Source organism: Gorilla gorilla, chromosome 21, assembly GCF_029281585.2.
Source record: "Gorilla gorilla gorilla isolate KB3781 chromosome 21, NHGRI_mGorGor1-v2.1_pri, whole genome shotgun sequence".
NCBI lineage: Eukaryota > Metazoa > Chordata > Mammalia > Primates > Hominidae > Gorilla > Gorilla gorilla.
The window spans coordinates 15,672,781-15,697,641 of record NC_073245.2 but is presented as its reverse complement, the minus strand read 5'-3'; the positions used below and the strand labels follow the sequence as shown (position 1 = coordinate 15,697,641).

The 24,861-nt window shown below is 46.2% G+C and overlaps 1 protein-coding gene across 7 annotated transcripts in view; it reads right to left on the bottom strand.

Annotated features, from left to right (window-relative positions):
• Positions 1 to 22,057, bottom strand: part of SHLD1 (shieldin complex subunit 1) — a 112,840-nt gene extending 90,783 nt beyond the window's left edge. For 4 of the 7 annotated variants that reach the window (XM_055372535.2, XM_063702445.1, XM_055372539.2 and 1 more), the window contains exon 1: positions 15,584 to 15,714. In XM_055372535.2, the coding sequence (XP_055228510.2) occupies positions 15,584 to 15,684 (101 nt within the window). In that variant the 5' untranslated portion in view covers positions 15,685 to 15,714. Of the gene's footprint in view, positions 1 to 15,583; positions 15,715 to 21,758; positions 21,905 to 21,959 lie in introns of those variants that run through there. The other 3 variants (XM_004061780.5, XM_019016707.4, XM_063702444.1) reach the window with 2 other exon arrangements.
• Positions 22,058 to 24,861: the final 2,804 nt, after the last annotated feature.

The window sequence follows — 24,861 nt, the reverse complement described above, 5'->3', positions numbered from 1 at the left end:
GAAGTGTTTCAAACTGCACAGACATTAAAGCACAAAACTATGGCATATGATCCTCAGATGGAATGCAGCTTAAAATCGCCTACAACTTCGCAGCAACACTTTTGAGTTACAGAGAAAGGCAACAACCTCTGATTACAATGTTCTTCCAAAAGTTTTCATCAAAAAACACTATCAAGGATCCCCAAGCATTGAGATCTTCATGGCTCAATGATCCAGGATTGCCTGAAGCAGAGGATCCTCCTTCTGATGTAACCTCAGAAAGTCAATAGTAGCCGAACACTAACAGTGCCTGTGCCATTCACCTCCCTTCATCTCATCACATAGGTAATTCCTTTTTTTTTTTTTTTTTTTTTTTGAGAAGGAGTTTCACTCTTGTTGCCCAGGCTGGAGTGCAATGGCACAATCTCGGCTCACTGCAACCTCCGTCTCCTGGGTTCAAGCGATTTTCCTGCCTCAGCCTCCCAAGCAGCTGGGATTACAGGCATGTGCCACCACACCTGGCTAATTTTTGTATTTTTAGTAGAGACGGAGTTTTGCCATGTTGGCCAGGCTGGTCTCGAACCCCTGACCTCAGATGATCCACCCGTCTCAGCCTCCCAAAGTGCTGGGATTACAGGTGTGAGCCACAGTGCTCAGCCACGTAGGCATTTCATCATCTCACATCACCACAAAAAGAAGGGTGAATATAGTACAATAAGATATTTTGAGAGAGAGACCACATTCACATAACTTATATTACAGTATATTTTAATAACTGTTCTATTATTAGTTTTGTTGTTCATCTCCTACTGTGCCTAATTTGTAAATTAACCTGTATCATAGGTATGTATATATGCATAGGAAAAAACGTAGTACATATTGGGTTCAGTACCATGTGCCATTTCGGGCATCCCCTGGGGGGTCCGTAGTCCACCTCAAGGGTAAGGCAGGACTGCTGTACTTTCCCCTGCTATTGATGGTCATTAACTCGGTATTTGTTTACCCTGTTTTCTTCATCATGAGAAAGAAATGCTCTCAGCAGAAAAGAAACATTAATAATTTCAGCTGGAAAATAAACTGCATGTCAGAAAAGGGAATGGTTCAATCAGAGAGCACTCTCTCAATGAAATACCACACAGCACTGTAATTCAAGGCCTACAAGAATATTTGATAAGGCTGGGTGCAGTGGCTCACGCCTGTAATTCCAGCACTTTGCGGGGCCGAGGCAGAAGCATCTCTTGAGCCCAGGAGTTGAAGACCAGCCTGGGCAACATAGCAAGACCCCATTTTTACAAAAAATTTTAAAAATTAGCCAAGTATGGTGGCATGTGCCTGTAGTCCCAGCTACTCAGGAGACAGAGTTGGGAGGATCACTTGAGCGTGGGAGGTCAAGGCTGCAGTGAGCTGTGATTGTGCCAATGCACTCCAGCCCGAACGAGAGTGAGACCTGTGTCTTACCAAAAAAAAACAATTAGATGAGAAGAACTGTCCATGATACGTTAAATGTGGTGAGCATAGCCGCCTTCCAAGCAGTTGACCTGGGCTTGATTCCCAGCCAATGTGCCCACGTGCATACACACACATGATATATTCAATGTAAAAAGGTTCTAAAACATTAAGTAGAGTTTGATCCAGATTATATAAAATAAAATGCCATGTGTAAGATGTATGTGTAAGAAATATAGATAAAGCTAGGAGGAAAAATGTCTAGAAGGGTATATCCAGTGAATTAATTTCACTAGTTATCTGGGTAATATGATTACAGGTGATTTGCATTTTCCTCTACGGACCAAATATGCAGTCAGTCAATTATTTAATGTGACAGGCCTGGTGCCAGGCACTGGGAACACAAAGGGGAATGTCACAGACCCTTCCCTCCTAGTTTGGAGTGACCCAAACACAGACACATATCTTGTTAACACAGTGAGTTAAGACAGAAGAGCCCAGAAGGGGCAGGAGGCTTTCTGGAAGAGGTTCTCCCCAAGCGTGGGGCAGGCCAGCCATGGCTAGGGGAAAGTGTGCACTCAGGAAGAACCAGCTCGGACAAGCACAGTGCCACAGCGTATCAGGGGTTTAAAGTGAGTGTCAAGAATTGGCTGGGTGTTGTGGCTCAAGTGCTGTAATCCCAGCACTTTGGGAGGCCAAGGCGGGTGGATCACCTGAGGTCAGCAGTTTCAGACCGGTCTGGCCAATATGGTGAAACCTCTTCTCTACTAAAACTATAAAATTAGCTGGGCATGGTGGCATGCACCTGTAATCCCAGCTACTTGGGAGGTTGAGGCCCAAGAATTGCTTGAACCCAGGAGGCAGAGGTCGCAGTGAGCTGAGATCACACCACTGCACTCCAGCCTGGGTGAAAAAGCAAGACTCTGTCTCAAAAAAAAAAAAAAAAAAAAAAAAGAATTCGTCACTCAGTGAGTAAATGGGAAAGGACAAACTCTGTGGTCTCAGCTGGATGGCTATAGAGCCCTTCTCCTGTAGCCAGCTCTGGGAAGGCCTGGCTGCTATCAGCAACTTGGATACAAAGACTCTAGTTAAGCTCTGGAAACCTCCAAGGTGGCTTAGTGGATTCAGCATTTGAACATTACACTAGGTGTTCCCTACCCCTCCATTACTCTCTGACTCATAAGTTGCTGTCATCAATAACTCTTATGATAGCTGGCACCAGGTGTCATGAGTGCCGTGGGCACATGCAGAGCAGTTATCAGGTCAGATTTGCAGATTTGACAGCTGGGTAGCAGGTGGACTTGTCGCACTTAAGCCTGGTGGCAGGCAATCTCATGAACAAGAATTCATTCGCCTGCAGTGGTCCAGGTGGGAAAGGAAGAGCACATGAATGAGGTCAGGGACCCATGGGTCAAGAATAGATTAAGAGAGATTAAGAATAGATTTACTAACTGAAATGAGAGTAGAACTTAATAAGTGAATAAAGAGGCCAGGCGCGGTGGCTGATACCTGTAATCCCACCACTTCGGGAGGCTGAGGCAGGAGGATTGCTGCTCAAGAATTTGAGACCAGCCTGGGCAACATAGCAAGACCTTGTATCTATTAAAAATTTTAAAAATACATGTTAGCCAGGCAGAGTGGTGCATGCCTGTAGTCCCAGCAACTCAGGAGGCTGAGATGGGACGATCGCTTGAGCCAGGCGGTCGGGGATACAGTGATGCGAGATTGTGCCACCGCACTCCAGCTTGGGTGACAGAGCGAGACTCTGTCTCAAAAAGAAAAGAAAGGCCGGGCGCGGTGGCTCACGCCTGTAATCCCAGCACTTTGGGAGGCCGAGGCGGGGGGATCACGAGGTCAGGAGATCGAGACCATCCTGGCTAACATGGTGAAACCCCGTCTCTACTAAAAATACAAAAAATTAGCCGGGCGTGGTGGCGGGTGCCTGTAGTCCCAGCTACTCGGGAGGCTGAGGCAGGAGAATGGCGTGAACCCGGGAGGCGGAGCTTGCAGTGAGCGGAGATCACGCCACTGCACTCCAGCCTGGGCGACAGAGCCAGACTCCGTCTCAAAAAAAAAAAAAAAAAAGAAAAGAAAAAGTGAATGGAGAAATGTGTTAAAGAGGAGCTGAGAGTCAACAAGGAGAGACAGTTTCAGTGACTGGGTTTTTTATTAACTGGGTTAGAGATGACAGGAAAAGAAACAGTTTTCAGAGGAGGCAATATCCAAATTATGGCATCCTATACGGCTGTTAAAATGACAGTCAGAACTTCAAAGATCTCAAAAACATACGTTTGCATGAAAGAAGTAATTTCAGACTGGGCATGGTGGCTCAAGCCTGTAATCCTAGCACTTTGGGAGGCAGAAGTGGGAGGACTGCTTGAGGCCAAGAGTTCAAGACCAACCTGGCCAACACAGCCAGACCCCGACGCTATAAGAAGAGAAAAAATATCATTAATTTAAAAAAGAAGTAATTTCAGAATAACATGAGCAGTGTAATCGTAAGAGTAGTTCCCATTTATTGAATGCTTGTTAGAGGCCAGGCATTGTGCTAAGAGCTTCATCTGTCACAACCCTATGAGGCAGGTAATCCTATCGGTACCCTCTTTAACAGTCAGACCCAGACACAGAGAGAAGTAAAGTCACTTGCCCAGGGAAACACATCTCGAAAGCAGCCAAGCTAGGATGAACGCAGCCAAAAGTCCTCCCAGCATCCTGTGTCTGCATAGCCCCAGTGTTGCAGCCTAAACTACCACGCGATTAGGCAAAGATAGGAGGCATATTAAAACAAATCAACAGTGAGACCTGGCAAGACCTTTTTGTTTGAGGACACCCAGTCACATGCTGTTGTACACATTCGCTCAGGCTGAGAGTGAGCCAAGCTATCAGCTGGCTGGTCTTGAAAGGAAGGAGTGATCAAGGTTCCTAAAGAAGCAAGAACATCCTGTCTTTTCACAGGTTCTATATTAGCCAACCAAGCCTGAAGCTTCAGCAAACACCTCTGCACCAGGCAACTCTGTCCTCCCCCTTCTCCCTTCATGTTACCTAACACTCTGCTCTGGAGGCTTCTGGAAGGGAACAAACGGGTCAATGAATGATGCTGGCATATCCTGCCTGCCTGCAAAGGTGCCGTGAAATCAACCATCAACTGAGAGTGTCATCAGCAATATGAAATGAATGGAATCCTTTTTGAAGACAAATAGCACATTGAAGTGATACCTATATTTTCTTTGTTTTCAGAATCACTTAAATGCCAAATACATCACAAACTGGGAACTGGACCACAAAAAGAAGACATGTCAGCTGGGCGCAGTAGCTGATGTCTGTAATCCCAGCACTTTGGGACCCCGAGATGGGCGGATCATGTGAGGTCAGGAGTTTGAGACCAGCCTGGCCAATATAGTGAAACCCTGTCCTCTACTTAAAAAAAAAAAAAAAAAAAAAAAAAAAGGATTTGTGCGTATAAAATACATTATTTGGGACTCAGTGAATTTGTACGGAAGTAAAAAACCAGAAGTGGAGGCAGATTAAACCCTTCCTGTGGTGTGAACAACCTTGGGCCAGCAAGTAGAATGTAATTATTATCCTTTGTCCCAAACCTTTTGATAATGTGGTTCAACTTCCTTCTCTAGAAGTGCTTATTTTCCTCTCTTAAGGGTGATTTAATTACGTGGCCTGGCGTGGTGGCTCACACCTGTAATCCAAGCACTTTGGGAGGCTGAGGTGGGTGGATCACAAGGTCAGAAGTTTGAGACTGGCCCGGCCAATATGGTGAAACCCCGTCTCTACTAAAAATACAAAAAAAATTAGCCGGGTGTGGTGACGTGCACCTGTAGTCCCAGCTACTCAGTAGGCTGAGGCAGAAGAATCACTTGAACCCGGGAGGCGGAGGTTGCAGTGAGCTGAGATCGTGCCACTGCACTCCAGCCTGGGTGACAAAGTGAGACTCTGTCTCAAAAAATAAATAAATAAACAAATATGAAAAAAAGTTATTGTAGCTCTCCCTCTCCCTCTCCCCACGGTCGCCCTCTGATGCCGAGCGGAGACTGGACTGTACTGCTGCCATCTCGGCTCACTGCAACCTCCCTGCCTGATTCTCCTGCTTCAGCCTGCCGAGTGCCTGCGATTGCAGGCACGTGCCACCACGCCTGACTGGTTTTCGTATTTTTTTTGGTGGAGACGGGGTTTCGCTGTGTTGGCCGGGCTGGTCGCCAGCTCCTAACCGCGAGTGATCCACCAGCCTCGGCCTCCCGAGGTGCCGGGATTGCAGACGGAGTCTGGCTCACTCAGTGCTCAATGGTGCCTAGGCTGGAGTGCAGTGGCGTGATCTCGGCTCGCTACAACCTCCACCTCCCAGCCGCCTGCCTTGGCCCCCCAAAGTGCCGAGATTGCAGCCTCTGCCCGGCCGCCACCCCGTCTGGGAAGTGAGGAGCGTCTCTGCCCGGCCGCCATCCCATCTAGGAAGTGAGGACCGCCTCTTCCCAGCCGCCATCCCATCTAGGAAGTGAGGAGCGTCTCTGCCCGGCCGCCCATCGTCTGAGATGTGGGGAGCGCCTCTGCCCGGCCGCAACCCTGTCTGGGAGGTGAGGAGCGTCTCTGCCCGGCCGCCCATCGTCTGAGATGTGGGGAGCGCCTCTGCCCGGCCGCGACCCTGTCTGGGAGGTGAGGAGCGTCTCTGCCCGGCCGCCCCGTCTGAGAAGTGAGGAGACCCTCCACCCGGCAACCGCCCCGTCTGAGAAGTGAGGAGCCCCTCCGCCCGGCAGCCGCCCCATCCGAGAAGTGAAGAGCCCCTCCGCCCGGCAGCCACCCAGTCTGGGAAGTGAGGAGCGTCTCCGCCCCGCAGCCACCCCGTCCGGGAGGGAGGTGGGGGTCAGCCCCCTGCCCAGCCAGCCGCCCCCTCCGAGAGGGAGGTGGGGGGGTCAGCCCCCTGCCCGGCCAGCCGCCCCGTCCGGGAGGTGAGGGGCGCCTCTGCCCGGCCGCTCCTACTGGGAAGTGAGGAGCCCCTCTGCCCAGCCAGCCGCCCCGTCCAGGAGGGAGGTGGGGGGTCAGCCCCCCGCCCGGCCAGCCGCCCCGTCTGGGAGGGAGGTGGGGGGATCAGCCCCCTGCCCGGCCAGCCGCCCCATCCGGGAGGTGAGGGGCGCCTCTGCCCGGCCGCCCCTACTGGGAAATGAGGAGCCCCTCTGCCCGGCCACCACCCCGTCTGGGAGGTGTACCCAACAGCTCATTGAGAACGGGCCATGATGACAATGGCGGTTTTGTGGAATAGAAAGGGGGGAAAGGTGGGGAAAAGATTGAGAAATCGGATGGTTGCCGTGTCTGTGTGGAAAGAGGTAGACACGGGAGACTTCATTTTGTTCTGTACTAAGAGAAATTCTTCTGCCTTGGGATCCTGTTGATCTGTGACCTTACCCTCAACCCTGTGCTCTCTGAAACATGTGCTGTGTCCACTCAGGGTTAAATGGATTAAGGGCGGTGTAAGATGTGCTTTGTTAAACAGATGCTTGAAGGCAGCATGCTCGTTAAGAGTCATCACCACTCCCTAATCTCAAGTACCCAGGGACACAAACACTGCGGAAGGCCGCAAGGTCCTCTGCCTAGGAAAACCAGAAACCTTTGTTCACTTGTTTATCGGCTGACCTTCCCTCCACTATTGTCCTATGACCCTGCCAAATCCCCCTCTGCGAGAAACACCCAAGAATGATCAATAAAATAAATAAATAAATAAATAAAAGATTAAAAAAAATAAAAAAATAAAAATAAAAAACAAACAAAAAAAAGTTATTGTAAATATTCTTTTTTTTTCTGGGCACAGTGGCTCACACCTGTAGTCCCAGCACTTTGCGAGGCCAAGTTGGGAGCATCGCTTGAGGCCAGGAGTTCAAGACCAGCCTGGGCAACATAGCAAGACCTTGTTTGTAAAAAAAATTAAAATAATAAATAAATAAACATTCTTTTTCAATACTGGAGAGTAGGGTTCCCTGGGTTGCAGGCACAAGAAGTCTCTAAGTATAGGGCATAAAAACCTGTTTACCAGGAGGAGACAGCCATTCTTCTATTACTCTACAGATTCTTACAGACCTACAAATACAAATCAATCAAGGTGCACACAAAAGAAGTGATTTAACTTCACTTATTTTTCTTCCATTCAGCCACTTCCCTCCAAATATTTTGCATGAAAAGTTTCAAACATCCATAGAGCTACCCCTAGACTCTTTCTATGATTTGCTTCATCACACAACGATCCATCTATCCAACTTTCTACCCACTCATCAATTCATCATATTTTTAAAACACATCATTCCCATTTATATCTTAATAAAAGGTCTGATGCCCAGGCTGGAGTGCCGTGGTGTGATCGTAGCTGACTACAGCCTCAACCTCCTGGGCTCAAGTGATCCTCCTGTGTCGGCTTCCTGAGTAGTTGGGACTGCAGGCATGAGACATCACACTTGGCAAAAAAAATTTTTTTTTTTTTTGAGACAAGGTCTCACTATATTGCCCAGGCTAGTCTTGAATTCCTGGGCTCAGGCCAGCCATCTTCACACTCTGGCTCCCCAAAGTGCTGAAATTACAGGCATAAGCCACCTCACCTGGCCTTTACAATCTGCATTTTTGAACACTCTGTTAGCTGAAGGAAGCATGAATTGGAGAACCATACTCATTTGTGGAGTTAAAGAGAATGGGTTTGAACCCCTGCTGTCACTTTTTAGCTGTGTTACTTTGGACAAGTCACTTAACCTGTTCTATAAATAGACAAAGAAATGTATATATATATGTGTGTGTGTGTGTGTGTGTGTATATATATATATATATATATATATATATTTTTTTTTTTTTTTTTTTTGAGACAGAGCCTTGCTCTGTCACCCAGGCTGGAGTGCAGTGGCATGATCTCAACTCACAGCAGCCTTCGCCTCCTGGGTTTAAGCAATTATCCTGCCTCAGTCTCCCGAGTAGCTGGGATTACAGGTGCATGCCACCATGCCCAGCTGATTTTTCTTTTTTTTTTTTTTTTTTAGTAAAGATGGGGTTTCACCATGTTGGCCAGGCTGGTCTTGAACTCCTGACCTCAAGTGATCCACCCACCTCAGCCTCTCAAAGTGTTGGGATTACAGGCGTGAGCCATTGCGCCCGGCCAGTTTCCTTGTCTATAAAATGGCTTGATGATGTAAACCAAAAAGTATCTGAGACAGGTCTCAATCAGTTTAGAAGTTTATTTTGCTGACTTTAAGGACATGCCCAGAAGAAATAAACACAGAATCACAGGAACTGCCGGTGGTCTGTGCCTTCTTCCAAAGACGAATTTGAGAGCTTCAATATTTAAAAGGGAAAAGTGGGCTTAGGGGAAAGAGGAAGAGTATGGTCGTCCATGTGTCACAAGAGAAAAGGAACAGGCAGGAGAATCGTCAATTACACATTGGTCTCATGCTCAGTAAATGGGCACTTACAGAAGATAAGATGAACATACAATAGCTACCTGTGGAGATATTTAACCTTTTACCTGTAGTACTCTACTTAGGAACAAAAGGAAAGACAGCTTCTTGCATGACTCAGCTTTCAGCTTAATTTGTTCCTTTTGGCAGAGTGAACTGGGGTCCCGACTTTTTATTTTCCTTTTGCAATGATAATACTTATCTTAGAGGCACTGTTCTTTTTTTTTTTTTTTTTTTTTTTTTGAAATGGAGTTTTGCTCTTGTTGCCCAGGCTGGAGTGCAATGGCGCAACCTCCGCCTCCCAGGTTCAAGCGATTCTCCTGCCTCAACCTTCCGAGTAGCTGGGATTACAGGCATGCGCCACTACGCCTGGCTAATTTTGTGTTTTCAGTAGAGACGGGGTTTCTGCGTGTTGGTCAGGCTGGTCTCGAACTCCTGACCTCAGGTGATCCGCCTGCCTCGGCCTCCCAAAGTGCTGGGATTATAGGCGTGAGCCACTGTGCCCAGCCACAGACACACTTCTTCGTGGCAATTAGGTGCTATTTTTTTTTTTTTTTTTTGAGACGGAGTCTCACTCTGTCACCAGGCTAGAGTGCAATGGCGCGATCTCGGATCACTGCAACCTCTGCCTCCAAGGTTCAAACAATTCCCCTGCCTCAGCCTCCCAAGTAGCTGGGACTACAGGTGCGCACTACCACACCTGGCTAATTTTTTGTATTTTAGTAAAGACTGAGTTTCAACATGTTGGCCAGGATGGTCTCTGTTTCCTAACCTCGTGACCCACCCGCCTCAGTCTCCCAAAGTGCTGGGATTACAGACGTGAGCCACCGCGCCTGGCCTGTGGTGCTATTTTTACTTTCTCTTTCACAGTCTGCTGCCTTCATATGGCGGGAAATGACAAGTGCCTCCCCCACAATAGCCAAGGGACTCAGCAAGTACCCAAAAAGTGTTGAGCAGGCACTGGTCCCCAAATCCTGCAGGTGAGAAAGACTAACATTTTTGTTATTAAATGTACCTGCTGGTTTGCTCACTTTTATTTCTGCCATTGGCCAAATGCTCACCCCTCTACATCATTACCCACTCAGAGAGTATGGCTGGATTCCCAGATCCAGTGGGGCCTGTGGGGTTAATTCGGGCTAGGGTGAGTTCAGAAGTGACTTAGGCATCAGCTTGTTATTTATTTATTTCTAATTCCCTTCCCTTAAAGGCATGTTGTGAAAAATCTAAAGAGAGAAGGTATTTCTAAACCAAAACTGGTGTCAATAAATAAAAGAATATTTTTTTTTTTTTTTCTGAGACAGAGTCTCACTCTGTCACCCAGGCTGTTGTGCAATCTCGGCTCACTGCAACCTCTGCCTCCCAGGTTCAAGCAATTCTCTTGCCTCAGCCTCCCGAGTAGCTGGGATTACAGGTGCCCACCACCACACCCAGCTAAATTTTATATTTTTAGTAGAGATGAGGTTTCACCACGTTGGTCAGGCTGGTGTTGAACTCCTGACCTCAGGTGATCTACCCGCCTCAGCCTCCCAAAGTGCTAGGATTACAGGTGTGAGCCACCTGTAATTTTTAGTGAAAAAAAAAATACTTACCTTCTAGAGATGTCATAAGAATTATATGAAATTAATACATGAGGCCGGGTGCAGTGGCTCATGCCTGTAATCTCAGCACTTTGGTAGGCCGAGGCAGGTGGATGACTTGAGGTCAGTAGCTCGAGACCAGCCTGGCCAACATGGTAAAACCCCATCTCTACTAAAAATACAAAAATTAGCTGGGCACGGTGGCGTGCACCTGTAATCCCAGCTACTTGGAAGGCTGAGGCAGGAGAATCGCTTGAACCTGGGAAGCGGAGGTTGCAGTGAGCCGATATCACACCACTGCACTCCAGCCTGGGCGACAAAGTGAGACTCCATCTCAAAAAAAAAAAAAAAAGAAATTAAGACATGAAAAATATTTAGCACAGTATCTGTGGCTCACTAATGGCTAGCTCTGATAAGTAAAATAGTAATCATTAAGAAACAAATTACAGGCTCCTATCTTCTCAGCCTGCCTCTAGTTCACTTGCTCCTCTGTTTCCCATCCAGGGGCCATTTTGTTTCTTTCATCCTTTTTTTTTTTTTTAATTTTACTTTAAGTCCTGGGATACATGTGCAGAAGGTGCATGTTTGTTATGTAGGTATACATGTGCCATGGTGGTTTACTGCACCTATCAACCCGTCATCTAGGTTTTAAGCCCCACATGCATTAGATATTTGTCTTAATGCTCTCTTTCCCCTTGACCCCAACCCGTAACAGGCCCCAGTGTGTGATGTTCCCCTCCCTGTGTCCCTGTGTTCTCATTGTTCAACTCCCACTTATGAGTGAGAACATGTGGTGTTTGGTTTTCTGTTCCTGTGTTAGTTTGCTGAGAATGATGGCTTCCAGCTTCATCCATGTCCCTGCAAAGGACATGAACTCATTGTTTTTTATGGCTGCAGCTTCTTTCATCCTTATCCAGTACGTTCTATGATCCATAATCTTGTTAATGTCCTAAACTTCCCTCCCCCTCCCCATTTTGTCTTTTCATCACACCCCTTTGGCAAAACCCCAGCCTAGATGAACTCAACCACCTCCTCACTCTCCATGTGAGTCACCAAACAGGGCAGATTGGCTGTGCTCTAGGTGAATAAGTGTCAACCTGAAACAGGCTGTCTCACTAAATGAATACTAAAATGCTTATTTCATAACTGTCTCTTCTCTTCTCCTTGACCACTTCATGTTTTCTCCACTCTTCTTCAATGCAGACCCTCCTCCAACACTCACACACCTTCCTCCTCTTTTTCATAGTCACCTTGTTTTTTTTATTTTTATTTTTTAGACAGAGTCTCGCTCTGTCGCCCAGGCTGGAGTGCAGTGGCATGATCTCGGCTCACTGCAACCTCCTCCTCCCGGGCTCAAGCAATTCTACTGCCTCAGCCTCCCGGATAGCCAGGACTACAGGTGCATGCCACCATGCCCGACTAATTTTTGTATTTTAAGTAGAGACAGGGTTTTGCCATGTTGGTCAGGCTGGTCATGAACTCCTGACCTTAGGTGATCCACCCGTCTCAGCCTCCCAAAGTGTTGGGATTACAGATGTAAGCCACCAAGCCCGGCCTCATCTTGGTTCTTAATTCACACACACACACATACAGAAGCCAGCAGAGAGGAACTTCCTAAACTCCCCTATCAAACATAACAAAGCCTCCCACACCTGCACTCCACTTCACCTCTCCTTGCAACTGCGGAGCTGACCCTCCCCTAGCTAAGGCCCCCCTCACACACACACACCTGGGTTTTACATCCCATTCTCTAGACCTTTCCAGAAGTCTTCAGCAACAACAATCCCTTCTCTCTTTTCTGTTCGACTGGACCTTTCACTTAAACTCTTCAACATGCCCAAATCTCCCCCATTTTCAACAAAAAAGAGGATGTTCATTGGAAATGCCACTTAAATATTTAAAGATAAGGAGACATGATGTCTGCAATATACTGTCAAATATAGATGTATATGTATGTGTGTGTGTGTGTGTGTATAAAAATACAGAGACAGAGAATGATAAAGTAAATGGTTAAATGGTGCAAGTGTAGATAACTGATGAATCTGGAAAACATTATTTGGGAATTCTTTGTACTAGTCTTGCATTTTTTTTAAGATATAAAATTATATCAAAATAAAAAGTTGGCTGGGCACAGTGGCTAATGCCTGCAATCCTAGCAATTTGGGAAGCCAAGGCAGGTAGACTGCTTGAGCCCAATAATTTGAGACCAGCCTAGGTAACATGGTGAAACCCCATCTCTATAAAACAAACAAACAAAAAAAAAATTAGCAAGTCGTGGTGGCAAGTACCAGTACTCCCAGCTACTTAGGAGGCTGAGGTGGGAGGATCATTTGAGCTCAGGAGGTCGAGGCTACAGTCAGCTGTGATTATGCCACTGCACTCCAGCCTGAGCAGCAGAGCTAGACCCTGTCTAAAAAATTTTTAGACTGTAATCCCAGCACTTTAGGAGGCCAAGGTGGGTGGATCACTTGGGGCCAGAAGTTCGAGACCAGCCTTGCCAACATGATGAAATCCCATCTCTAGTAAAAATACAAAAAATTATCTGGGCGTGGTTGTGCACACCCATAATCCCAGCTACTGGAGAGGCTGAGGCATGAGAATCGCTTGAAGCCAAGAGGCAGAGGTTGCAGTGAGCTGAGATTGCACCACTGTACTCCAGCCTGGGCAATAGAGCGAGACTTTCAAAAAAAAAAAAAAATTAATTAAAAAAAGGTGTCGGCTGGGCACCGTGACTCATGCCTGTAATCCCAGCACTTTGGGAGGCCGAGGTGGGCGGATCACGAGGTCAGGAGTTTCAGACCAGCCTGGCCAACATAATGGAACCCCGTCTCTACTAAAAATACAAAAAATTAGCTCGGCGTGGTGGCGGGTGCCTGTAATCCTAGCTACTTGGGAGGCTGAGGCAGGAGAATCACTTGAAGCCAGGAGATGGAGGTTGCAGTGAGCCAAGATTGCACCATTGCACTCCATCCTGGTGGACGGCACGAGACTCCATCTCAAAAAAAAAAAAAAAAAAAACTTGTCAAGAAAGAAAGATGAGAAAAAAAAAAAACACATTTGACATCTGCTCTCCTCATAGCCAGTCCCCTCTCCCCTCCACAAACTTCTCAAAAGACCCCACAATTGGCTCATTTCCTCAACTCATAACTTGTAGGTACTTCTTTTCTTTTCAGGATGACCTTCCCAAAGCTTCCTCCCACCTCTTTGCCTGTTCCTATCCTCCATCTCAAAATGGACTTCCTTAAAACTTGGCCCAAGGCCAGGTGCAGTGGCTCACGCCTGTAATCCCAGCACTTTGGGAGGTCGAAGTTGGTGGATCACGAGGTCAGCAGTTCGAGACCAGCCTGACCAACATGGTGAACCCCCACCCCATCTCTACCAAAAATACAAAAATTAGCCAGGCATGATGACGGACACCTGTAATCCCAGCTACTCGGAAGGCTGAGGCAGGAGAATCGCTTGAACTCAGGGGGTGGAGGTTGCAGTGAGCTGAGATCGAGCCACTGCACTCCAGCCTGGACAACAGAGCGAGACTCCATCTAAAAAAAAAAAAATACAAAAAAAAAATACTTGGCCCAAAGCTCACTTCCTTCCCTTCCCTTCCCTTCCCCTCCCCCTCCCCTTCCCGACCCCCTCCCTTCCCCTCCCCTCCCCTCCCTTGCCCTCCCCTCCCCTCCCTTCCCTTCCCTTCCCTTTCCTTCTCTGAGACATTAATTACCACCAAGAAACATCTCTAGCCCAAATCCCCCCACCTTAGCTTGTACCTCAGGCCCCCTCACTGTCCCTGCATCTGACATAATGGACCTCCTTCAGGTTCTCCAATTTACCCTGCTTCCTCCCACTGCACCTGTCCTTCCTTCCAGCAGAGGTGCATCTCCCTCTCCTGGATAACGCTTCTAACACATGGAAGAGGAGGAAACGTTTCTCAATTCACTCTATGCATCCTGTATTACCCTGACATCAGGGTATTTACCTGCATCAAAGCCAGGTAAAGATAGCGCAAGAAATCAAATCTAGCAACATATAAGAGGATCATACTCTATGACTACATGGACCTAATCCCAGGAATTCAAAGTTGTTTTAACATTTGAAAATAATTGATGTGGACTGGGCATGGTGGCTCATGCCTGTAATCCCAGTACTTTGGGAGGCTGAGGCGGGTGGATCACCTGAGGTCAGGAGTTCAAAACCAGTCTGGCCAACATGGTGAAACCCCATCTCTACCAAAAATACAAAAATTAGCCAGGTGTGGTGGTGGGCGCCTGTAATCCCAGCTACTCGGGGGGCTGAGGCAGGAGAATTGCTTGAACCTGGGAGGCGGAGGTTGCAGTGAGCAGAGTTGGTGCCACTGCACTCCGGCCTAGGCAACAAGAGTGAAACTCCATCTCAAAAAAAGAAAAGAAAATAATTGCTGTAATATGCTACATTAGTAGAATAAAGGACAAAACCCAAAACAGATACACACACATATACACACACACACAAGTTTTTGACAAAGTCAAACACCCTTTCATGATTAAAATACTCCACAAAGTTAGAATAGAAATAAACTTCCTCAGCCTGATAAAGGGCATTTTTGAAAAACCCATAGTTTATCAAGCAGGTTGCTAAGTAAAAAAATAAAAAATAAAGAGAGAAAAAGGCTGGGCATAGTGGCTTACACCAGGCACTTTGGGAGGCCAAGGTGGACAGACTGCTTGAGGCCAGGAATTCGAGACCAGCCTGGCCAACATGGTGAAATCCCATCTCTACTAAAAATACAAAAAGTAGCTGGGTGTGGTAGTGTACTTTGTAATCCCAGCTACCCTGTAACTCTCCTGCTAAGGCAGAAGAATCACTTGAACCCAGGAGGCAGAGGTTGCAGTGAGCCGAGATTGCACCACTGCACTCCAGCCTGGGTGACAGAGCAACTCTGTCTCAAAAAAAAAAAAAAAGAAAGAAAGAAAAAAAGAAAAAGGAAAACCCATAATTAATACCATACTTCATGGTAAAAGACTGAATGCTTTTCCCTCAAAGATTAGGATAAGGATGTCTACTCTTATCACTTCTATTCAATATTGTACTAGAAGCCTTAGCCAGGGCAATTAGGCAGGGACATTCAGATTGGAGAGGGAGCAGTAAAACTATCTCTATTAGCAGATATGATCTTACATATAGAAAATCCTAGGCCAGATGTGGTGGCTTATGCCTGTAATCCCAACACTTTGGGAAGCTGATGGAAGACGGAGGTTGCAATGAGCCGAGACTGTCATTGTACTCCAGCTTGGGCTACAAGAGTGAGACTCCATCTCAAAAAAAAAAAAGAAAGAAAGAAAGAAAGAAAACGAAAATCCTAAGGAATCTGCTAAAAAAAATCTTATAGAATGAATAAAGTTAAACAAGGTCACATGATACAAGATCAATGCAGAAAAATCATTCATATTTATGTATGCTAGCAATAAATGATCTAAACACAAAATTAAGAACACAATTCCATTTACAATGGCATAGAAAAGAATACAATCCTAGAAATACATTAAAGACATGTAAGACGTATACTGAAAACTATTTTTAAATGTTGGAAGAAATAAAAGATCTAAAGGAATGGAAAGCTATCCCATGTTCATGGATCAAAAGACTTAATATCTTAAGATGGCAATTTCCCCCAAATAGAAATATCTTTGATATTTAGGTCACTAAAGATCAATATAATGTTTTAAATTTTTTTTTTTTTGTAAAGATGAGGGTCTCACTATATTGCCCAGGCTGATCTCAAACTCCTAGGCCCAAGCAATCCTCCCATCTTGGCCTACCGAAGTGCTGGGATTACAGACATGAGCCACAAAGAAAACCTGAAAAACTAGTTCAGGCCATGATGGAAAGGGGGGTCAGAGATGCCTCCTTATACTTTTCTCTCTTCGAAGTGTAGGCACAACTGACCAGCCTTAACATTAAAATAGAGATCATAAGACTGACAAAACAGATTCTTCATAGCGATAAGATACGCAACTCCAACCTGACTCTGGTATAGCATCACATGACCGCAGGCCCTGAAGGAAATCAAAGGATTTTACCCCAAAATATATTTTCTTTGTCATAGTTTGAAATGGCTCTGCAAAGCCATCTTTTGAGGGGACATTTGCATGCTATCAAAATGTTTTTCCCGCCGGACATGGTGGCCCATGCCTGTAATCCCAGCACTCCAGGAAGCCGAGGTGGGCGGATCACTTGAGGTCGAGAGTTTGAGACCACCCTGACCAACATGGAGAAACCCCATCTCTACTAAAAATACAAAATTAGCCAGGCGTGGTGGTGCGTGCCTGTAATCCCAGCTACTGGGGAGGCTGAAGCAGGAGAATCGCTTGAACCTGGGAGGCGGAGGTTGTGGTGAGCCTAGATGACACCATTCCACTCCAGCCTGGGCAACAAGAGTGAAACTCCATCTCAAAAAAAAAAAAAAAGAAAAAGAAAAACAAAATGTTCTTCCCTTACTACAGTAGCCCCCAACCTTTGTGACACCAGGGACCAGCTTCATGGAAGACAATTTTTCCATGGACTGGGGGTGGGGGGACGGTTTTGGGATGAAACTGTTCTACTTCCAATCATCAGACATTAAATTCTCATAAGGAACGCACAACCTAGATCCCTCGCATGTGCAGTTCACAATAGGGGTCACACTCATATGAGAATCTAATACCACCACTGATGTAACAGGAGGCAGAGCTCAGAGACTAATGCTAGTTCGCCTGCCACTCACCTCCAGACTGGTGCTGGTCCATGGCCCGGGGATTGAGGATCCCTGCCTTAGTAGGTCTCATCCAGAAGGCTCTTTTAAGGCCTTGTAAGAGATATTTAGTACCTATTCTCTCTAAAGCCTGTTACTTAGAGGCTTCATCTATACAACAAGAACCTTGGCTCCCACAACCCCCCTTAACTCAAGCATTTCTTTTCTTTTTTCTTTTTTTTTTTGAGACAGGGTCTCACTCTGTTGCCCAGGCTGGAGTGCAGTGGCACGATCTCGGCTCACTGCAACCTCCACCTCCAAGGTTCAACCGATTCTCCTGCCTCAGCCTCCCGAGTAGCTGGAATTACAGGCATGCGCCACCACGCCCAGCTAATTTTTGTATTTTTAGTAGAGATGGGGTTTCACCATGTTGGCCAGGCTGGTCTTGAACTTTTGACCTCAGGTGATCCACCCGCCTCGGCCTCCCAAAGTGCTGGGATTACAGGCGTGAGCCACCACGCCCGGCCCAACTCAAGCATTTCTTTATGCTGATTTCAACACTTCAGGCAAAGCAACCAATTGCCAATCAGTTTGAATTCACCTATGACCTGAAACCCTCTCCCCAAACATTTATACATTTTGAGGCCTAAAATGTATAAAACCAAGCTGTAATCTAACTACCTTGCGCACAAGTTCTCAGGACCTCCTGATGCTGTGTTACGAGCCATGGTCACTCACATTTGGCTCAGAATAAATCTCTTTAAATATTTTACAGAGTTTGGCTTTTTTCATCAACAATGGGAAAGGAGGTCAGACATACCTTGTTATAACCACCTCTTTTCGGAGTTTAGGCACAAATGACCAGCATTAATGTTAAAAATAGAGATCATGGCCAGGTGCAGGGGCTGACACCTGTAGTCCCAACACTTTGGGAGGCTGAGGCAGGAAGATCACTTAAGCCCAGGAGTTCAAGACCAGCCTGCGCAACATGGTGAAAACCCGACTCTACAAAAAATACAAAAACTAGCCAGGCATGGTGGTGCCTGCCTGTAGTCCTAGCTACTCAGAAGGCTGAGATGGGAGGATTGCTTGAGCCCAGGAGGTTGAGGCTGCAGTGAGCTGAGATGACACCACTGCATTCCAGCCTGGGTGACAGAGCAAGACCCTGTCTCAAGAAAAAAAAAGAGATCATATGACTGACAAAACAGACTCTGTGGCAATAAGATACCAAATTATGGCTAGGTGTGGTGGCTTATGCCTGTAATCCCAGCACTTCTGAAGCGGCGTCGTTTGTCTGCGGTAATACCCAAGGTTCACTGTCTCATGACAAGGAAATCAAAGACGCTAACACACAAGGAGTGTGTTTAAGAGAGGAAAGTTTAATACGCGAAAGAGAAAAGCTCTCCCATGCAGAGGGAGGGGGGTTCCGAACGGATCTCCCCCATTTGGGGCAAGATGAGGTTGGTTTTATAGATGAGCTTGAGGAGCCAGTGTCTGATTTACATAGGGCACAGAGAGAGGGTTGGTTGGACCAGGTGTGCCTTTAACAAAGCACGCTAAGAGGCTGGCCATCCCACCCTAATCTTTTATTATACAAATAGAGATTTAACCTGGCCAGTGCCATGTTGCTTGTACACGTGGCGACAAAGAAAAGGGAAGAGGAAACCTCTATGTTGAATATACCTGGCTTCCAGAAATCCCTTTTCTAGTGGCACAGCGGCCGGCATTTACCTATGCAAGTTTCCAGCTTGCTTATCTATGCTTGCAGCTTGATTTTTCAGGCTGTTTTTTGTTAGAAATAATTTGGGGCTGCTTTTTATTAAAAGGAAAACTTTACCAAGGACTCCCTAACCCTCGCTAACAGCCTAATTAATTTCTTTTTAGCTTCTGTATCACTTTGGAAGGCCGAGGTGGGAGGATCCTTTGAGATCAGGAGTTCGACACCAGCCTGGGCCACATGGCAAGACCCTGTCTCTATGTTTTATATTTATATATATTGTTAAAAAAGATACCAAATTATAAACAAGACCTAGGCCATGCAAGACATAGGTTAGGATACATCCTACAGACCATAAAATCTTGTTAAATGTGATTTTCTTTTTTTATTAACCTGGTATAATGTGGCTTATCTTCCAACCTGACACTGGTATAGCATCACATGACAGATAGCAAACCCTGAAGGAAATAAAAATATTTTATGTAGGCCAGGTGCGGTGGCTCATGCCTGTAATCCCAGCACTTTGGGAGGCAGAGGCGGGTGGATCACTTGAGGTCAGGAGTTTGAGACCAGCCTGGCCAACATGGTGAAACCCCCCCGTCTCTACTGAAAATACAAAAAATTAGCCAGGCATGGCAATGCGTGCCTGTAATCCCAGCTACTCCGTAGGCTGAGGCAGGAGAATCGCTTGAACCCAGGAGGTGGAGGTTGCAGTGAGCTGAGACTGCGCCACTGCACTACAGCCTAGGTGACAGGGCAAGACTCCATCTCAAAAACAAACAAATAAACAAAATACAAAAATTAGTCAGGCGTGGTGGTGCACACCTGTAATCCCAGCTGCTCCAGAAGCTGAGACGGAGAACTGCTTGAACCTGGGAAGCAGAGGTTGCAGTGAGCCGAGATCGCACTACTGCACTCCAGTTTGGGTGACAGAACAAAGACTCTGCCTCAAAAAAAAAAAAAAAAAAAAAAACCCCAAAATATATTTCTTTGACATATTTTAAAATGGCCCTACAAAGCTACAAAGCTGTCTTTTGTAACAGAAATTTGCATCTGTAGAGAATCTCCATTAATGCAGCCAGGATTTCCTTTTCTAGGCCTTTCCCAGATCCAGGAAAGATTAATTCTGACACCTAAATTTCCAAAAAGAGACATTTACCATCTATTCTCTCTTTTTTGTTTTTTTTTTTTTTGAGATGGAGTCTCACTCTGTCATCCAGGCTAGAGTGCAGTAGCGCGATCTCAGCTCACTGCAACCTTTGTCTCCTGGGTTCAAGCAATTCTTGTGTCTCAGCCTTCCAAGTAGGTGGGATTACAGGCGCACGCCACCGTGCCTGGCTAATTTTTTTATTTTTCGTAGAGATGGTGTTTCATCATGTTGGCCAGGCTGGTCTTGAACTCCTGACCTCAAGTGATCTGCCTGCCACGGCCTCACAAGGCGTTGAGATTACAGGTGTGAGCCATGGAGCCCAGCCCATCTCTAGTCCTGGCGCCTAGCCCATCTATTCTCTGAGGCTGCTACTCACGCTTCATCTACGTAACAAGGACTTTGAACCACACAACTCCCTTATCTTAGTTCAAGCATTCTTTTCTACTGACTTCAAGTCTTTAGACAAAGCTTAACTCTCTCAAGCAATTGTCAGCTCAAGAATCCCTAAAATCCACCTAAGACTTCTAAGACCACCGTTGGACATATCCGCCTTTTTGGGTCTAACCAAGGAATACCTTCCATGTATTGATTTATGTCTTTGCCTGTTAACTCCTGTCTCCCTAAAATGTAAAAAAACAAACTATAACCCAACTGCCTCGGGATCACTTACTAAAGACTTTTTGGGTTTGTGTTTTCTCTCTGGGCCATGGTCAATCATACTGGCTCAGAATAAACCGCTTTAAAATAGTTTACAGAGTTTTATTTATTTGCTAACAGTCTGACACATGATACAAAGACAAGCTTTGAAAATATTATACATAGTATAAGAAGATAGCCGGGCGTGGTGGCTCACACCTGTAATCTCAGCACTTTGGGAGGCTGAGGCAGGTTGATCAAGAGCTGAGGAGTTCAAGACCAGCCTGGCCAAGATGGTGAAACCTCGTCTCTACTAAAAATACAAAAATTAGTCGAACGTGGTGGCAGGCGCCTGTAGTCCCAGCTACTCGGGAGGCTGAGGCAGGAGACTAGCTTGAACCTGGGCAGCAGAGGTTGCAGTGAGCCAAGATCGTGCCACTATACTCCAGCCTGGGCTACAGAGTGAGAGTCATGAGACTCCGTTTAAAAAAAAAACAAAAGTCATGAAAGAAGCTAGTCACAAAAACATTGACATTATACTTAATGAAAGAAGCCAGTTGCACTGTATGATTTCATTTATATCAAACGTGCGAATTGGCAAGGCTATACAGACAGAAAGTATACTAGCAATTGTCTAGGACTTGGAGCGGAGTGGACGTGATGAATGTAGAATGACTGCTACTGGAGGCAGGATTTTTCTTTGGAGTGATGAAAGTATTCTAAAATGAGATCACAGTAATAGATGCACAATTCTGTCAACAACAACAAAAAAACCCTTAATGTTACCCTTTATTATTTATTTTTGGGTACGTTGTCTTGCTCTGTCTTCCAGGCTGGAGTGCAGTGGCGCGATCTGGGCTCACTGCAGCCTGGAATTCCGGGGCACAAGCGATTCTCCCACCTCAGTCTCCTGAGCAGCTGGGACTACAGGCGAATGCCACTATGCTCGGCTTGATTTTTTTTTACGCTTTAAATGGGCAAATTTTACGTAGTAGGTGAATAGAAATTTCCCAAGAAAGCTGTTTTTTTGTTTGTTTGTTTTTTAGCAGAACCTCCTGAAGTGGCAGGTCACTGAAAAAATTAAAAAAAAAAAACAAAACCGAAGCTTATCCATACTCACTATGCACAAATTCCCAAAATTCCCCAAAGCAGAGGCTGCAGACACCGTGTGTTGGGGCGGAAGGGGCGGGGAGCTAGCAGGAAATCCTGATATGCCTAGGAAAGCCTCCATAACTTCCTAATTGAGAGAGAACGATCAGATGCATTGCTGTGACCCCCGCCCCCACCACTCCAACCCCCCGCCATCCCATCCCGCGCTTACCTCTCTCCAAAGCACTCCAGAAAACTGACGTGAAAAGCCGCCAAGCCCCCCAACACACTCACCATCCGCAACCGGAACGCGGAAGCAATGGCGCCATCTTTTTTATGGGAAATGTGAGGTTCGAAGGAAGTCACCGGAGCCATCCTTACTGCGGGCAGTGAAGGGCAATGGAAGCCGGTCGCGGCCATGTTGACTGAGGCTTTTGGCCTGTCAATGAGGCTTGCCACATGTGGCTATTTTGGGCAATTTCCTGAGGAGGCTTATCGATAAATGTGCTTGGTAAACACTAAGGGAACAGAAAAAATATTCGAAAATTTAAATGTTGGCCGGGCGCGGTGGCTTACGCCTGTAGTCCCAGCACTTTGGGAGGCTGAGACGGATCACTTGAGGCCAGGAGTTTGAGACCAGCCTGGGCAACATAGGGAGACACTGTCTCTACAAAAAAAAAAAATGTTTTTAAATTAGCCAGGCATCGTGGCATATGCCTGTAGGCCCAGGTAGTTGGGGGGCTGAGGTGGGAGAATTGCTTGAGCCTGAGAGGTCAAGGCTGCAGTTGGCCATGTTCTTGCCACTGCAGTCCAGCCTGGGCAACAGAGCTAGACCTTGTCTTTAAAAAAAAAAAAAATTCGTCTGGGCTCAGTGGCTCACGCCTGTAATCCCAGCACTTTGGTAGGCCGAGGCAGGAGGATCACCTGAGGTCGGGAGTTCGAGACCAGCCTGACCAACAGAGAAACCCTGTCTCTACTAAAAATACAAAATTAGCTGGGTGTGGTGGTGCAGCCTGTAATCGCAGCTACCCGGGAGACTGAGGCAGGAGAATCACTTGAACCCAGAAGGCGGAGGTTGTGGTGAGCCAAGATGGTGCCATTGCACTCCAGCCTGGGCAACGAGAGCGAAACTCCAACTCAAAAAAAAAAAAAAAAATTCAATGTCTTGGAGAGGGTGGGGTGGCATGCCCCTGTAATCCCACTGCTTTGGGAGGCCAAGATGGGAGGATTACTTGAAGCAAGGAGTTCAAGACCCACCTGGGCAACACAGTGGAGACCTTGTCTCTACAAAATGGTTTTTTTTTTTTTTTTTTTTTTTGAGACGGAGTCTCGCTCTGTCGCCCAGGCTGGAGTGCGGTGGCGCCATCTCGGCTCACTGCAAGCTCCGCCTCCCGGGTTCACGCCATTCTCCTGCCTCAGCCTCCCAAGTAGCTGGGACTACAGGCGCCCGCTACCACGCCCGGCTAATTTTTTGTATTATTAGTAGAGACGGGGTTTCACCGTGTTAGCCAGGATGGTCTCGATCTCCTGACCTCGTGATCCGCCTGCCTGGGCCTCCCAAAGTGCTGGGATTACAGGCGTGAGCCACGGTGCCTGGCCTACAAAATGGTTTTAATAAATAAATAAATAAACTTAAATGTCTACATTTTAAAAATATGAAAAGTAGAAATTAAAGACGAGGATGAAAATATTGTAATATTCTGATGCATGCAGATAACTACATAACTGCCACAACTGCAGGACCACAAAAAAGAGACTGTCTAAAGACGAAATTACAAAATTAAGATTTAGCTTAAAGATCTAATTGGCTTTTGTTTACAATTCTAGAATCAGGCAGCATCTCATTCTATAAGATTGAACGTTCCAGTGAGCTGAGCAGACAAGGTTAGCTTCATAGGCAGAAAAGGGGCTAAAGAATGCAGAAAGAGATTTGAACAAAAAGCAAATTGATCGTTCTTTTTTTTTTTTTTTTTGAGACAGTCTTACTCTGTCGTCCAGGCTGGAGTGTCCTGGTGCGATCTCAAATTCCATATCCTGAGTTAAAGTGATTCTTGTGTGTCAGCCTCCCTAGTACCTGGATCACAGGCATGCACCACCATGCCCGGCTAATTTTTGTATTTCTAGTAGAGACAGGGTTTTGCCATGTTGGCCAGACTAGTCTTGAACTCCTGATCTCAAGTGATTTTCCCTCCTGGGCCTCCCAAAGTGCTGTGATTACAGCCGTGAGCCACCGCACCTGGCCCTGCAAATTGATCATTTCAAAGTTACTTTCCTTGTAGGGTTAAAACAGAGGAGACTTCCTTATTATATTTACTCAGATTGACTGGAATCTCCCGTTTTCTGGAAGATGGGCTTGTTTCAAAGTTCAGTTTGATTACATGGCACTTAGCACAAGTAACTCAGTTCTGATTTGGCCTGGCCTGCTGGGGCCTAGTGGAGGAGGTCAGACCAAATCAATTGCCTCTTATAAAATTTAACAAAACTGAGGGCTATTTTCCCCTTTCACCATTTTCTTGAAAGAGTAGTGTATACTCATAGCCTCCTATCGATGCCTAAATTGGAATAATAACCCATAAATTAGGAGTCCTGGACTTAAGATAAATATTTTACCTATACACTATTTTCTTTTCCTTTTATTTATTTATTTATTTTTTTTTGGAGATGGAGTCTCACTGTGTCGCCCAGGCTGGAGTGCAGTGGCACTATCTTGGCTCACTGCAACCTCTGCCTCCCAGGTTCAAGCAATTCTCCTGCCTCAGCCTCCTGAGCAGCTGGGATTACAGGCATGCGCCACCATGCCCAGCTAATTTTTTTATTTTTAGTAGAGATGGGTTTTCACCATGTTGGTCAGGCTGGTCTCGAACTCCAGACCTCAGATGATCCGCCACCTTGGCCTCTCAAAGTGCTGGGATTACAGGTGTGAGCCACCATGCCCGGACTTTCTTTTCCTTAAATACTCCATGCTTGCCTTCTCTCAATTCTGAGCTCTTCCCCCATGCAATTTCTTCCCTTACGAACACTCTTCTCTCTTCTTTGATGTTTATCTTCCTTACGATCTCAGCTTTAACCAATTTTTCCTCCAGGAACCTTCTCTGACTTATCTGAAAAGAGTTAGTTGTCCCTTGCAAGAATAG